Source organism: Lepisosteus oculatus, chromosome 7, assembly GCF_040954835.1.
Source record: "Lepisosteus oculatus isolate fLepOcu1 chromosome 7, fLepOcu1.hap2, whole genome shotgun sequence".
In the NCBI taxonomy this organism is placed as follows: domain Eukaryota; kingdom Metazoa; phylum Chordata; class Actinopteri; order Semionotiformes; family Lepisosteidae; genus Lepisosteus; species Lepisosteus oculatus.
Genome location: NC_090702.1, coordinates 51,807,761 through 51,821,420, shown reverse-complemented (window position 1 = coordinate 51,821,420; position 13,660 = coordinate 51,807,761). Strand labels below are relative to the sequence as shown.

At 40.3% G+C, this 13,660-nt stretch overlaps 1 protein-coding gene across 6 annotated transcripts in view; it reads left to right on the top strand.

Annotated features, from left to right (window-relative positions):
- Positions 1–13,660, top strand: part of LOC102683733 (lamin-B1) — a 66,056-nt gene that overhangs the window by 43,396 nt on the left and 9,000 nt on the right. For 4 of the 6 annotated variants that reach the window (XM_015352011.2, XM_069192740.1, XM_069192738.1 and 1 more), the window contains exons 8-13: positions 4,503–4,606; positions 8,671–8,849; positions 9,401–9,593; positions 10,711–10,897; positions 11,292–11,411; positions 12,816–13,066. In XM_015352011.2, the coding sequence (XP_015207497.2) occupies positions 4,503–4,606; positions 8,671–8,849; positions 9,401–9,593; positions 10,711–10,897; positions 11,292–11,411; positions 12,816–13,066 (1,034 nt within the window). The remainder of the gene's footprint in view (positions 1–4,502; positions 4,607–8,670; positions 8,850–9,400; positions 9,594–10,710; positions 10,898–11,291; positions 11,412–12,815; positions 13,067–13,660) is intronic. The other 2 variants (XM_015352010.2, XM_069192739.1) reach the window with 2 other exon arrangements.

The following is a 13,660-nucleotide window of genomic DNA, read 5'->3' as shown; positions in this document are numbered from 1 at the left end:
TGATATATTGAGAGGCATTAGAGAGGCAAAAAATGAGAAGTGGAACTAAGACATTGTACTTCATTTTAAAAATTCAGTGGGAGGGGGACAGTAGAGGATACACCAATTAAAAGGATAAGTGTTCTAGTTTTAAAAAATAACTTGGCAAAACTAAGCCGTTTCATGGAACACATGACATTAACATTTGCACTGTTACACATGTGTAAGTCATTATTTTACTGTCACATGTTCAGATACATTGGAACATCTATCTTACAATGCAGGAACATAAAACTTTTGTTTCTGATGTTTTTGAAAACAACATGTATTCTTGCATTGATAATTTCCAGAGGACAGAACAGAGCACGAGTGTCCTGTCCTTCTACTTTGTGAAGGACTTATAATTGAAGAGAGACTATAAGTAAATATCCCAACATCTGATGTTGATGTGCATGTTTGCATTGGTGTCTTGGAAGAAGGATTTAATTGCAGTTTATAATTTAAACCCCTACACAGAGTAAAATAAGATTCAAGCATTTCAAACAATTAGTCAGGTGTTTTGTTTCATCTTCACATCTGGTTCCTGTAGTGCTCTTCATTTATTTATTAATGGAATTAGAAAATTTGCTTTGGTTGCCTAAATTCAAATAGAAGAAATTACACACCTAAAGAGTTTACCATGAACAAACACACTTTATTTAAACATAATGTTACTTGTAACTTCATATCATCTGTAATCCAGTTTCTGATTTTAACAGCTTCCTGCATGTAGTGTTACCTGTTTTTTCCAATGTAACTTATCTCTTAAAAACGACCTCTGTGTTTGTCTGTAATGTAGTTATCTATTATTTAAGCAATTAACAATGCTAGTCTAGTTCATGCGACACATGTATCTAAACTATTTGGGAAGGGGCTGGAACAGAGAAAATATTGTGTAAATTTGGGTTTTATCAAAGACAGCAAGTTTCCACATTGCCCTGGGCCTCACAAGCCCCAGGTATCAGAGTGCAAAGGATTGTTCTCATTAAGGAACAAATTTCCTTTGGCAAGAATTCAAAGAAAATTAAAACCACATACAATGAGAGTAGAAGATAGTAGAAAAATGGAAATCTGGTTGTAATTACACTTAGATTGCACTCCAGAATGTACAGTATCTAGTTCAAGCTTTAATCTGTCCCGTAACTTTTCTGTTCTTGTTTTTAGAAGGAAAAAGGAGGTTTTTTTATGGGGTTACAACTGACTCTGCCTGTGCAAGGCTGGAGGTTATATTCCCAGGCACAATTCCAAGCTGCTTATAAGAAATGTGTCACACCCCACTTCTTGTAGATCTGGAAATGTACAATGTATTGCATGCTGATATGTTTTTGTAAGGGCTAATGTTTACCTTCAAAATAATCTTAAATCATCCCATGGGCATCCACAGACATCTTCTTAACCACTTCTCTGTTTCTCTGCTTGTTTTGCAAAACTTGACAAACTGGACTGAATTTTTTAAAATAATCTATAAATGACTCTTACTTTACCATCTAACCATGGCGTGACAAAATGGTGGAAAAAAAACAAACAACATCCTTTCAGTAACTACAGTATATCATTTACACATTGTCCTTATAACATTTCTGCAAACCAGGGAATGTTTTGGGAAAAGGAACTCTCAACCTTTCTAAAAAAGTGTCACTTTGTTTACAAAACAAATTGGAAATGTATATTATTAATGTTTAAATGCAACAGATGTGCCAGAGTGCCATTGGGTTAAGTGTAAAATGATGTCCAAGTCTGATTCTTTTATTGTTGCATTCTTTTATGAAAATGAGAAATTAAGACATTTCTTGATACCTTAGGTCTTTCGTGCATATGTGCTATACAGCTTTTGTTTAATTAATGAAAATTGAACTACTTTGTTTCCTTTTTTTAAAATGGATTCGGGGATCAAAAATGAATAAGTACGCAATCATATAATCATATAAAAAATGAATCTCGGTGTTCTCTTCCACACCACAGCTCGCTATTCCCACATAAGAGGGATTGGGCCAAGCAAAAAGTGCTTAATTATATGTTATGTAATGGCTCCAAAACAGGTATTACAGGCAAAGTGTCATTTAGATAAGAATCATGCTTCCTCACAAGCTGCTGACAAGGGGATGCGAAGGCAGCCCACATTTGCAGTTTTCAGCATGCGTGTTCTTGTTTCATACCCCATCATATTCACCGCTCACTGCAATCGGCGACAGTGTGGGCAGTGTGCAATTCTGCCGGCCGAAGCAGTGGACTGGTCTTTTGGAGCGATGGCGTTAGCGCTGTCTGATCCTGCGAGTGGTCAGGAACGAATCCAGGCAGGGACTACAGTGGTGATATTTTCACACGGGCAGGACACAGTCCTCAGACTGAGACAGAACTAGCCAGGCGTGACAGGGCAGTATGGTCTTTAATTGGAGCACCTTACTTTAGAGGTAGTTGTTTCGGACTTGGCATTTGAAAAATGTGTATATGCTGTTGTATTTTTAAACCGATATAGAAAAAAACAACAACCAAGCACATCGAAATACTGGGTAATGGAGAGAACCTGAAACAGCAATATCTATTTATTGAGCACCATCACAGTTTTGAGATGCAAGACGAGAGTCTGCAGATTGAGAGCCAATGCTTTGGTTTTAAAGTGGACCGTAACAAGAATGGCTGAACAGGGAAAGTCATGAGAAATAACACGATTGGACATGAAATTTCTTTAGGATACCACTTGTAAACTTCTTTCACAGGAACCCTTGTGATGTACTGAGTAAAGTCTGCCATCTGATCAGGAGATCTGTAGTCAAACAAGGGCTGGCCTTAAATGAAGCTGTCCTCAAAGAAAGGGCCAACACCAACTGCAGTCATTCCGCTGGGAGTCACAACAAGTCCTGACCCACTCAGACATAAGAAGTAGAACAGTCTCTGAACACGTTTTGACTGGAATGATTCTGTGTTCTGTCTTCACAACTCTCTTTTTGCCCCTTCCCATGCCTGTAAGGAGTATCCCAGCTGAGACTGGGAGTAGCAGATACAGTATGTGTGTCCTTGCTTGTCTGTCAGACAGCACAGGGCTGTTACTGCTGCAATGGGATTCTCTCAGGATCTTAAACACCTAATTGTGATTTTAAAAATACCCAAATGGCTGAAATCCAAGTTATTAAGAAATCAGATATATGTCCTAAATTAGCTTTTGCCTGCAGACAAAACATTGCCTGTTATAACATTGTATTACTCCTAAGTGTTTTTTGATCAGCAGTTTTGTTTTGTGTTGCTGTATGTATATAGAGACAAAGGTTGTTGGCAATTAACTTTTGTCTACGGTTTACTGTATATGTGAGCTTTTTAAAAATGCTACAAATATCTATATTAACATTAATTTGGCTGAACATTTTTTTTTATATCTGTGGTTTTATTGTTGGAAGTAGAACACTTCTATTGGCATGAAATTTATCTGTTGAAATTCGTGTTGAGAAAATATAACTGTGTACATATCCAAGCCCTGACAGCATAAATCCTGCAGGTTCATGTGACGATTTATTGCAAATCTTGGTTAAGAGTGGAAAACATTTTTCATTCTTCCAGTTTAGTAAACAAAAGTATATTACGAAAATAAATGACTTACCTGTCCTTGAGTGTTATTCCCCTGTTAGTTTATCTTGATTAAGTAGAAATAATCTAATTATTAAAATTAATTAAGTGAGAACTAAGGGTGTACAAAATTCAAAATGCCCTTGACTTTATGACAGTCTATAATCTGCAGATACTGAAGGGGAGAAAGACAACTATATTCCAGTTTAGATGGAGTAGAGGCAGCTACAGGGCCAAGAAAGTTCCATTCTGGTTTTAATATTTGTCTGTCCACATTCTGCTACTTCTGGTTTGCACATGTTCCAGTTGCAAATACATTGTTCCAGTCTGAACTGAGACTAAACAATAGATTTATTATGGTGAGACATAGCTGAGACAGAGAAGCTTTACTGTCTCTTTGATAGACCAAGTTTAATGTAAACTGGCTTCTCTGAGGGAAAAAGACACATACCACATCTGAACTTTATTTCAAAGTTTTTTTTGTCAATGAGGCAGAATTAATTTTTTAAATATAAAAATATGAAGAGTGTTATATATATGGTATATAATATACAAGGAAGAGGAATATGAATGTACATTTATATAAATATGTATAATTAAAATTTTACAAGCATGTCACTCGAATACACCATTTCATGACAGTCTTAAGTGAAACCGCCTACAATGAATTTCATCCAGTGTTTAGCGAAATGAAAACCAAAGAAAGATCAACTTTAATATATTAAAGTGATCCAGTAAAATCAATACAGTCACGGCATGACATTTTTTTCACAAGCACGCTATGCTTTTATCATGGTTGTAAAGCATTCTGAGGCAGAGTAATCCTTAACAAGGGCGAGAACCCCTCAGAACGCTTGGAGTATTGCGCGAGTCAACGGCACAAGCGTCTGCTTCGTTGTTTAGATATAGAACTGTCTTTTCACCAGCAGGAAATGCAGGACCTGCTCCTAGCAAAAGAGAAACATCGCAGTGATTCTCTGGAAGGGGAAAGCCCTCTGAAGACTGTGCAGGATGAGGGTGAAGACCTAAAGTAAGAAAATTCCCTTTTAATAGAAATGACCGTCTAGTTTATTCATCAGCAATACAAATCTGAACCTGGAGCCAGGAGTTTCGCCGTGCGCAAGCCAATAGCTCACTGTGAAGTCCTTCAGTCTTATCCATTACTAGTGGCTGTTAAACTAGGAATTGAGTGACCCCCTACCCAACCGCAGGGAGCCAGACGAGAAATCACATTAGGTATTGGCAGAAAAATAATTTCATAGTCAATCACTACAAAAAATACAGGTAAATGAAACTAGTGTCCCCAAGATCTCAGACCCACACATTTTTTGCTTACTGCTGCAGTTAAGTGCAAATAAATTTAAACTAGAGTCTGAAGACATTCATAACTGTCTGTACTGGGGGCTGTGCAAGAAATGTTGCTTTGTAAAATACTGTTTTTGTTGTTGGCTACACAACATAACTAGAAACAAGAAAGATGTTTAAATAACAGGAAGTCATGCTAATAACTTGTGCAGGATACTGCAGAGGTATATCTACAAATTCAATTTCACAGCAAGAAACACTGCAGTACAGGGCTGTTTTTTTGCCTATAGGGTCAGAGAAAAAAGTGAAAACTTAATTTGGGTTATTCAATCACTATTCTGTTAGATAAGATACTAAAAGTCATGCATGCAATATGGATTTATATAGGGCTTTTCTTCTTAGAGACCTCAAGGCACTTAACCACTCTGAGATAAACTATTTCATGGAACAGATCTCATAGTGTATGATTAGACCTTCACATTGCCCAGGACTGTGAAGAGTGCCCTGCAGCAAAAGACTTAACTTTTTGTAGGCTCTTTCCGACATCTTTTGGGATTTTTGTGAGTACTGTTACTTTTTGATACAATTGATTGACATTCGCTGCTGTCATTTCAGAATTACTCATCACGATATGAAATATATAAGAGAGAAGCTGTCATTAAAGGAAAGCCTGAGAGTTCCGTATTGGGATCATGTGTTATTGTATAATTGTAGTAGCTTAGTAAACAGGCAACTTTTCTGCGTAAAGGTGAAACAGCGTAGTGTTTTCATACATGATGTTGCATGAAGTATTGCATGATGTGCACTTTCATTTTGCCACCTTTCACCCTATATATTTTTTGCTTACTGCTGTAGTTAAAAACAAATACATTTAAAGTTATGGTGTTTACCTGCAACATCAGTAATGTTCCCTTAGTTGTTTAGTTGCTAAACAACGTTTTTAGAGCACAAAGCCTGAGTAGAAGACCATCTACAACAATTTGTAAATAATCCGAGACCTAGTCGACAGCAAAGGCTTTTAAGCACATTTGCTTAATATTTTGAGTGCTCTTCTGTACAGTATTTTGTGATGTTCAAAAGTATTTTCAACAAAATGTACTGTTTACTCCAGACACCAGCCCTGAGCTGAATTAAGACAGCTGTTATTATTAATGTAATGCTCTGGAAACAAAATCTTTCCCATTGAAAATACTGTTGCAGCATGGGATTAAAACAGTCTGAGTTGGCATTTAGTATACAAAAAACACGCTCACACCTGAAGAAGGCTCCACGGCCGAAACGTTGTGTTCTCTTTCTTCTTCTTTTTTTCAGCATGGAATAAACCTATTACTTGTTCCTTATTTAGTATACAAGGCTGCTTTGTTTTAAACATTTCAGAGAAATTAAGGAGTCTAAGGGCAATCTTTTCTAATTCTCTGTTGAATCAGAATGATGCGGTCATGCTTAGCTGTAAGCTAAAGAGGCACTATCAGCAGTATGTGCTCGTTATGACTCAGTTTGTGCAGAGGAGAAAGATTGATATGTACCACAGCTGAAGACACAATCTAAATTGTTTTTCCCTCAGGTGGCTTTCAAAGGTTATTATAGAGTGTATTTCTAGCAAAGGTTTTGTGCACGTTGGTACTGTGGAGGGTGTTCACATGTTCCCCCGTTGTGCGGTCTCGTGAGAGTTTATTGCAAGTCCACGTGCCTCATATGCATTTGTAATGCGATTTTGTAAAACACTGATTTGTAATTTACTCCTGGTCTATATTATTAAATAAGATGCAGAGTCTTTTTTTTCTGATTGAGATTTCAATTCCACTTTTTGGCTTTTGTACACAGCAAAATATGAATCTATGAATGCCTGCAAATGTTGCATTTTTAATGCGTAATTCCAGCTGAGGGATTGTTATTGTGTTTCTGCTGCCTGGTTCCTCTAAACAACAGACAGAGCCCTTCATGCATTATGTCAGACATCCAGTGTCATGCAAGCATCTGAGTGCCCTTCAGGAGACCTGAAAAGCTATGCTTGAACAGATGAACACCACTATCTTTCTAACCAAAGATATAAATATACAAATAAATATATATTTATTTGTAGAAAATGAACCATGTAACAGGTATATACAGGTATTAAAAAACACCGATGTTAATTTTTATACAATTAACAGACCTTATACAGACCTTGCTGTTCTGAACTTATCTTTAGTTTTCCTTCTTCTGTGTTACATGTTCTAGATTCATTTGGCTGAATTTGATGAATTGATAAACAGGGATTTGCGGAATGTGCCTTTTGTTATATCACAAGCCATGATTTCTATCATCTTCTGTCTTTACAACATCAGGTCTTGTAAAATAGCTTAAAAAACAGGTTTTTACTGAAATAAATTAACAGACTCTCTCTAATTATGTATCCCCAAGATTTAGATCACTATGTGTTTGGCTCACAAAACATTCTTTGTTTTCCTTATTTATCTATTTTCCATATCCACTGTATCTGTCGAAGGTCTTGGTGAGTGCGGCCTTGCTTAGCAGGCACAGGGTCCAAGACAGGACCACACCCGGCATGGGACATCGGTCAATCCCAAGTTTCCAATGTGCGAAATCGTGGATAGTTTTTTGAGGCTATTTAATAATAATAATAATAATTGCTTACACTTATATAGTGCTTTTCTGGACACTCCACTCAAAGCACTTTACAGGTAATGGGGATCCCCTCCACCACCACCAATGTGCAGCCCCACCTGCGACAGCAGCCATAGTGCGCCAGAACGCTCACCACACACCAGCTATCAGTGGGGAGGAGAGCAGAGTAATGTAGCCAATTCATAGAGGGGGATTATTAGGAGGCAATGATTGGTAAGGGACAATTGGAAATTTGGCCAGGACACCGGGGTTACACCCCTACTCTTTTTGAGAAGCGCCCTGGGATTTTTAATGACAACAGAGAGTCAGGACCTCGGTTTTACGTCTTATCCGAAGGACGGCGCCTGTTTTACAGTATAGTGTCCCTTTCATATACTGGGGCATTAGGACCCACATGGACCGCAGGGTGAGCGCCCCCTGCTGGCCCCACTAACACCTCTTCCAGCAGCAACCTTAGTTTTTCCCAGGAGGTCTCCCATCCAGGTACTGACCAGGCTCACACCTGCTGAGCTTCAGTGGGCTGCCAGTTGTGAGTTGCAGGGTGACATGGCTGCTTTATTTAAAACAAAATAGCCATCTGCTTTGATCCCAGTGTGAAGCATCTGGGCGGAGCGGTGGCACTGTGGCTAAGGAAGGACTGGAAGGTTCCTGGTTCAAATCCCGCAGTTGGCAGAGAAAGCCTACTCCGTTGGGCCCCCAGGCAAGGCCCTGAACCCCAAAATGCTCCAGGGGTGCTGTATAAATGGCTGACCCTGCGCTCTGACCCCATGCTTCTCTCTCCCCATCTGTGTCTCTCATGGAAAGCAAGCTGGGGTATGCGAAAAGACAAATTCCTAATGCAAGAAACTATATGTGGCCAATAAAGTGATCTTATCTTATTTGTTGCACAGCAAGCTGGTGATTTTTTTATTCAAGCACCCATTCTTGGCTGCACTAAGTCTGCTGTGTCCTCACCTCCTGGGGGGGATTCCTGATCACAGCCAGCCCTGATAATTATCCAGGTCTGAAGCAGTGGCGTCTGGACAATCCCATGGCATATATTCTTGGGCCGCCCATTTCTTCATCGGTCAATTAAAAGGGCTTGATTTCAAATTTTCAGAGTAGGTATTTTTTCTCCTCTTTTTAATGGATCGCTCTTGTTTCCCCCCCCCAAAACTAAAGCCCTGCAGAGGATCATAACTGGACAGTGGGAGGAGAGCCCCTGGACGGACTCTCTCCTGCAGCAGGCCACAGCCTCTCCTCAAGCAAGGTTAAAGCCCTGAGGTCTGTCACCTCTGTCCCACCTGGGAGACCTGCCACTGCTACTGGAGCGCACAGCAGCAGGCTGCGCAGAGAAACAGGTGTGTGCTACAGCTGCCTTTTTCCTACAGACGCATACCGTTCTGCATCTTGGTAAAAGTACCCGAGAAATGTGTAGGACACTGAAATTATTGGCACAGCAAAGAGAGCTCTGGCCTAATGAGGTAAGTGCAGAAACTAGGAACCATGCCAAAGCAAACAGTCATAATCACAGCAAAACAACAGAGAACCGCACAGTATTCTGCATTTTGACTGCGGCAGACATTCTTAAGGAGTGAATTCCCAAACAGGTATGGTTTTCTGTCCGCAGTAGTTAAAGCCATGGATAAAAAAAATCTGGAAATTGCTTTTCATACAAAGTCGGATTTCTGGGAATTCTGCTGTGACTTTTCAGATGATACCTGAAAATCACAGTAATTACCAGTATGAAAGAGCTGAGATCCTTCAGCATGATTGCCATTGCAGTAGCTGGTTTAATGATTTTGTTGAGTGCACCATCAGTGATTGAAACTGCATTTCTCTTGAAGTTTTATGTTTCGATTGCATTTGCATCTGAAACAATACTGATTTTATTTCCCTGTCTCTCGTGTAGGCGAATTTAGTGAGTCCCTGAATCCCAGGCGTCCTGTGTCAGTTCCTCCTTTCCTAGATGGACACAGTGCCCTGCTTGGGCAAGGCAGGGATTATTTTAGCTGTCTGTTTAAGAAGGAAGCAGCGCCCTCTGGTGCATCTGTTGAGGAAAACAGACGGTCCTCAGCGCAGGAGAGCAGTATTGGAAATTCCAGGTCAGTGCAAGAAAGAGTTCGGCTTCCTTTTCACTTTTGAGCCATATGCATGTTTTCTGTGTAATACTTTTGATAGTAGAAGGCTCCTATCCTATTCTAATCTATGCCCTTTTCAGCTCACTGAACACATTTTATAATTTAAATGAATACATTGATTAGTAGAATAGTACATTGATTAGTAAACAAAATCATTAATGATTTAAATACAGTCTCTAGAAATAAACAAATAAAACCCTATAGAGTAAATAGTTGAAATTATTTAATAAAGCCCACCATGGTCATAATTGTACTTAAACACCATGGAAATCTGAATGTTCTCACAAATTTACATAGGTTCAAGCCAGATTTGCAGAAGTCAGGTGTAGTAATGTACATGTTTTTCTATTGAAATTTTCTTTGACGCAAATGAGAAATACTTTATTCTGATATGTTTTGCAAGGCTAAGCTATCAAAAGATTGATGAAACATCACAAACAATATGCTGCTATTTCTTTAATAAAAACTGGACTTTTCATGTCTAGAGGCTACCAGAGCCATTTTGATGGTTTTCCTACATTTTAGTGGTATAATACATGGCTGTTGTAATAATAATGAGCTCTCAGTTTCATTCATACCTCATGTATTCTATTTTTTTAAGAAGGCCTCAAAAACCTAGTGAAACTGTCTGATCGTTGCACATTTTCATATATCCTCCCTTCTACGTGGTTCAATTAAGTCATATTAATTTCAGAAAGTGATTAATTTGATTTACATTTGTATATTCAGTTGAAAAGGTCATGTTTTTGTGACCAATACCTGAAGGCAGTATTTGCCTTTAATAATAGGTTTGTTCTTCATCTGATTAGGACAAGTTGCATGACAAATTTAGCCCTGCCATGTTACTCCTTGCATTTTAAAAGAAATTGTCGGTGGCATTTCTCCTCTTCTCTAAAAAAACAGATCCAGATTCCTATTCAAGACGACCAGTTTGTTTTGTTTCTGGGACACACCCAATAGAAAAAAACCCTGAATTTGGTCTCCCACCCAGTCTTTGTCGGTGACTGTTGACACTGCTCTGGATGGGATAGAGAGCGCCTTGTGATCTGATGAATAATGCATTGTCCCCTCTCTCCTGCAGCGCTACAGGGTATATCCAAATAGCAGAGGTCCACCCGAATGGCCTGTATGTCCGACTGGTGAATTCCTCCCAAAAGCAGGAGGAAGATATAGGGGGATTCCTACTGCAGCAGAATGTTGGTGGCCACCCTGTGACAGTGTTTAGGTTCCCACACCGGACAAGGTTGAAGGCAGCTGCTTCTGTCACGGTACTGATTGCATTCCGATGAACCAGTTCTTCGTGTAGCACGGAAACGCCCGAAGCCCTTTTGATTATTTTATCTGGCAGGAAATTACTTTCCCCTAGATATCCATAACCTCTGATCCAGTCGGTCCACCTCCTCATCGTCGTTCGTTAATCATTCATTTGGAGTTGTGCCTGACAGCAGGACTTGCTATTTTTAAGTGCAAGATAGAATATTTCACCTTCTCTTCGTTCGTTTTTGGTGATTCCAGTCAGATGTGTTTGACGCAAAGGGTTAAATGTTGTTGAGAGTTATTTCACTGCGTTAGATAAGAGAGAAGTAGTCAAACGTTAGGTTATTATTAAGCTGACTGCTTTGGAAATGAATGTGAGCTGTGTTTGGATATTTTGACTTGAAGGTCTGGGCAGCAGCCTCCAAAGTCTCCCATAAACCTCCAGAGGACTTCCTATGGAAGGAACAGCACAGATTTGGTACTGGCCCTGAATGTACGACTATCCTGTGTAAGCCGAATGGGCAGGTAAACTGAACCGCTGAATCACTCGAAGTTTCAGTGCGCGGGGAGATAAGATAATATATGATAAGATCACTTTATTGGCCACATACAATTTCTTGCATTAGGAATTTGTCTTTTTCACATACCCCAACTTGCTCGCCATGAGACACACAGTCAGGGAGAGAAACTTGGGGTCAGAGCACAGGGTCAGCCATTGTACAGCACCCCTGGAGCAACTGGGGTTTTGGGCCTTGCTCAGGGGCCCAACAGAGTAGGATTCCTCTGCTGGCTGTGGGATTGTTTTGAACCAGAAACCTTCTGATCACAGGCACTCGCAGATCCTTAGCCACAGAGCCACCACTCCACCCCTAGATGAGAGTGTGTCAATGTGTACTTAACTAAATATTGTGTTTTTTTATACTTATACCTTATTTTATTTGTGGTTTCTTGCGTATACCCATCATTAGCATAGACTTATTTTCCTTTTGTGTTTCTCAAAGTTAATGATTTTTGTAAATGACATGTGGATGTTGTTGACCAGTGCACCTAATTGACTGACACCCATTGTGTCTTTTGCTGTTGCTGTTAAGCCTCAAGCTCACCTAATCCACATTGCTGAAATGATTTGTCAATGAAGGCTGTTACACAAATTATGATGAGGATATTTATTATTATTATTGTTGTTATTATTGCATAATACTAGTTCAAACCTTTTGTACTAGGCTTAAAGTAAGAGTGTACGAAAGATAACAAATGAGAGGGGGCAATTTGGTCCATGTAGTCTGTTTGGTAGGTAGTATTCAATAGGTTTAAGGATCTCACCCAGTCGTTTCTTGAAAGAAGCCAAGGCTTCAGCATTATTGCTGGATAGCATGTTCCACACTCCCACTTCCCTGTGTTTGTGACTGTCGCGGTTCCACATGGGCTTGTGCCCTCTGCCGCTCCACCCCGCCCGTTCCGTCCCACAGCACCTGGGGCGTGAACCCGGGTCTCCGGTGTAACGCAACAGGGAACCAGCCGAGTGAGCTAAACGAGGCAGCTGAGGTCCCTGCTACGCGCAGGGAGGGCGGTGACGTCACCGTGCCCGAACTAGCTCCGCTACATGTTATCTCATTTCAATACACTTCCACACACTTCCACTTGTGCCCTCTGCTTCACTTTTGATTCTGGGGCGGTCCACTAAGTTGATTTGGTCAGCGCCTTTGAGGATTTTGAATGCCTGGGTCAGGTCTCCTCGTTAACTTCTCTGCTCCAGGCTAACAAGACTCGAGACTGCTGTGCTTTTACATGGCTCATGCGGAACTGGTCTTGGGACCCCTGTAACAGCAGCCTTATGTTTGGAAATCATTGTCGTTAAAATGAGGCTTATTTTCTGTCTGCAACGCTGACCTGCCTGCTGGCTTTCCCTGTTTCTATGGGGTCTGCTAGGCAGTGGCCTGGTACACGCCAGTCCGCTGGAGTGCCAAGTCGCCACAGGCGTGGCAGGACAGGGGATTTGACAGTGAAGGCCAGTCCAGAAGCCCCTTGGCAGTGCGCTGTGAGCAGGAGAACCCCAGCGAGGACCGGCTGGAGAAGGAGGAACAGGGGAGGCCATCACAAGACCTCAGAGCTGAGAGAGCTGAAAGCCAAGGGCCCTACTCTAACAAGAGAGAAGAAGAGCCCCACTCTCTCCTGAAAAGGTACAGTAACAGCCGCTTTAAAAATCTTAGTTTATTAGTTTTAGTTTCATAAGAGTAACCATGTAGCACAATTTTTATGGTTCTTTATTTCGTTGAAACTCCATATTGACGTATAATGTACAGTAATCTTTAAAAAACAATCTGGAAAAAGTACCCGCGTCATTTTAGATTTACATTGACTGTGGATATGTTGAATGAATAATTAAATTCCTCACCTTGGTATGCATCTTCTATCTTGACTAAAACTCTGGGTGGTTTAGCATTAGAATGGGAGGCACATTCAGCTTGTTATCAGTCCCTGCCAAGTCTTTGTTCATTAAGTGTGGAAGCAGAGGCAGACTGATTGCAGACAATATCCTTCAATGTCTTTAAGGTGCAGTAAATTGTGAAACTGGCTTATCGTTATGCCAGTCAATGCATCAACACAGTGCAGAGGCCTGTATATATAAACAAACATGGGTGTCAGTTGTTCCAGCAAGCTGTCAGATAACAAGGCAGAATGGCGCAATAATGATGGAGTTCGTCGTGGTTGTGCCGTGTTAAAACTGTAAGCTTTCATTCTGTCACAGAATGACTAGAAATGGCCAATGCCGG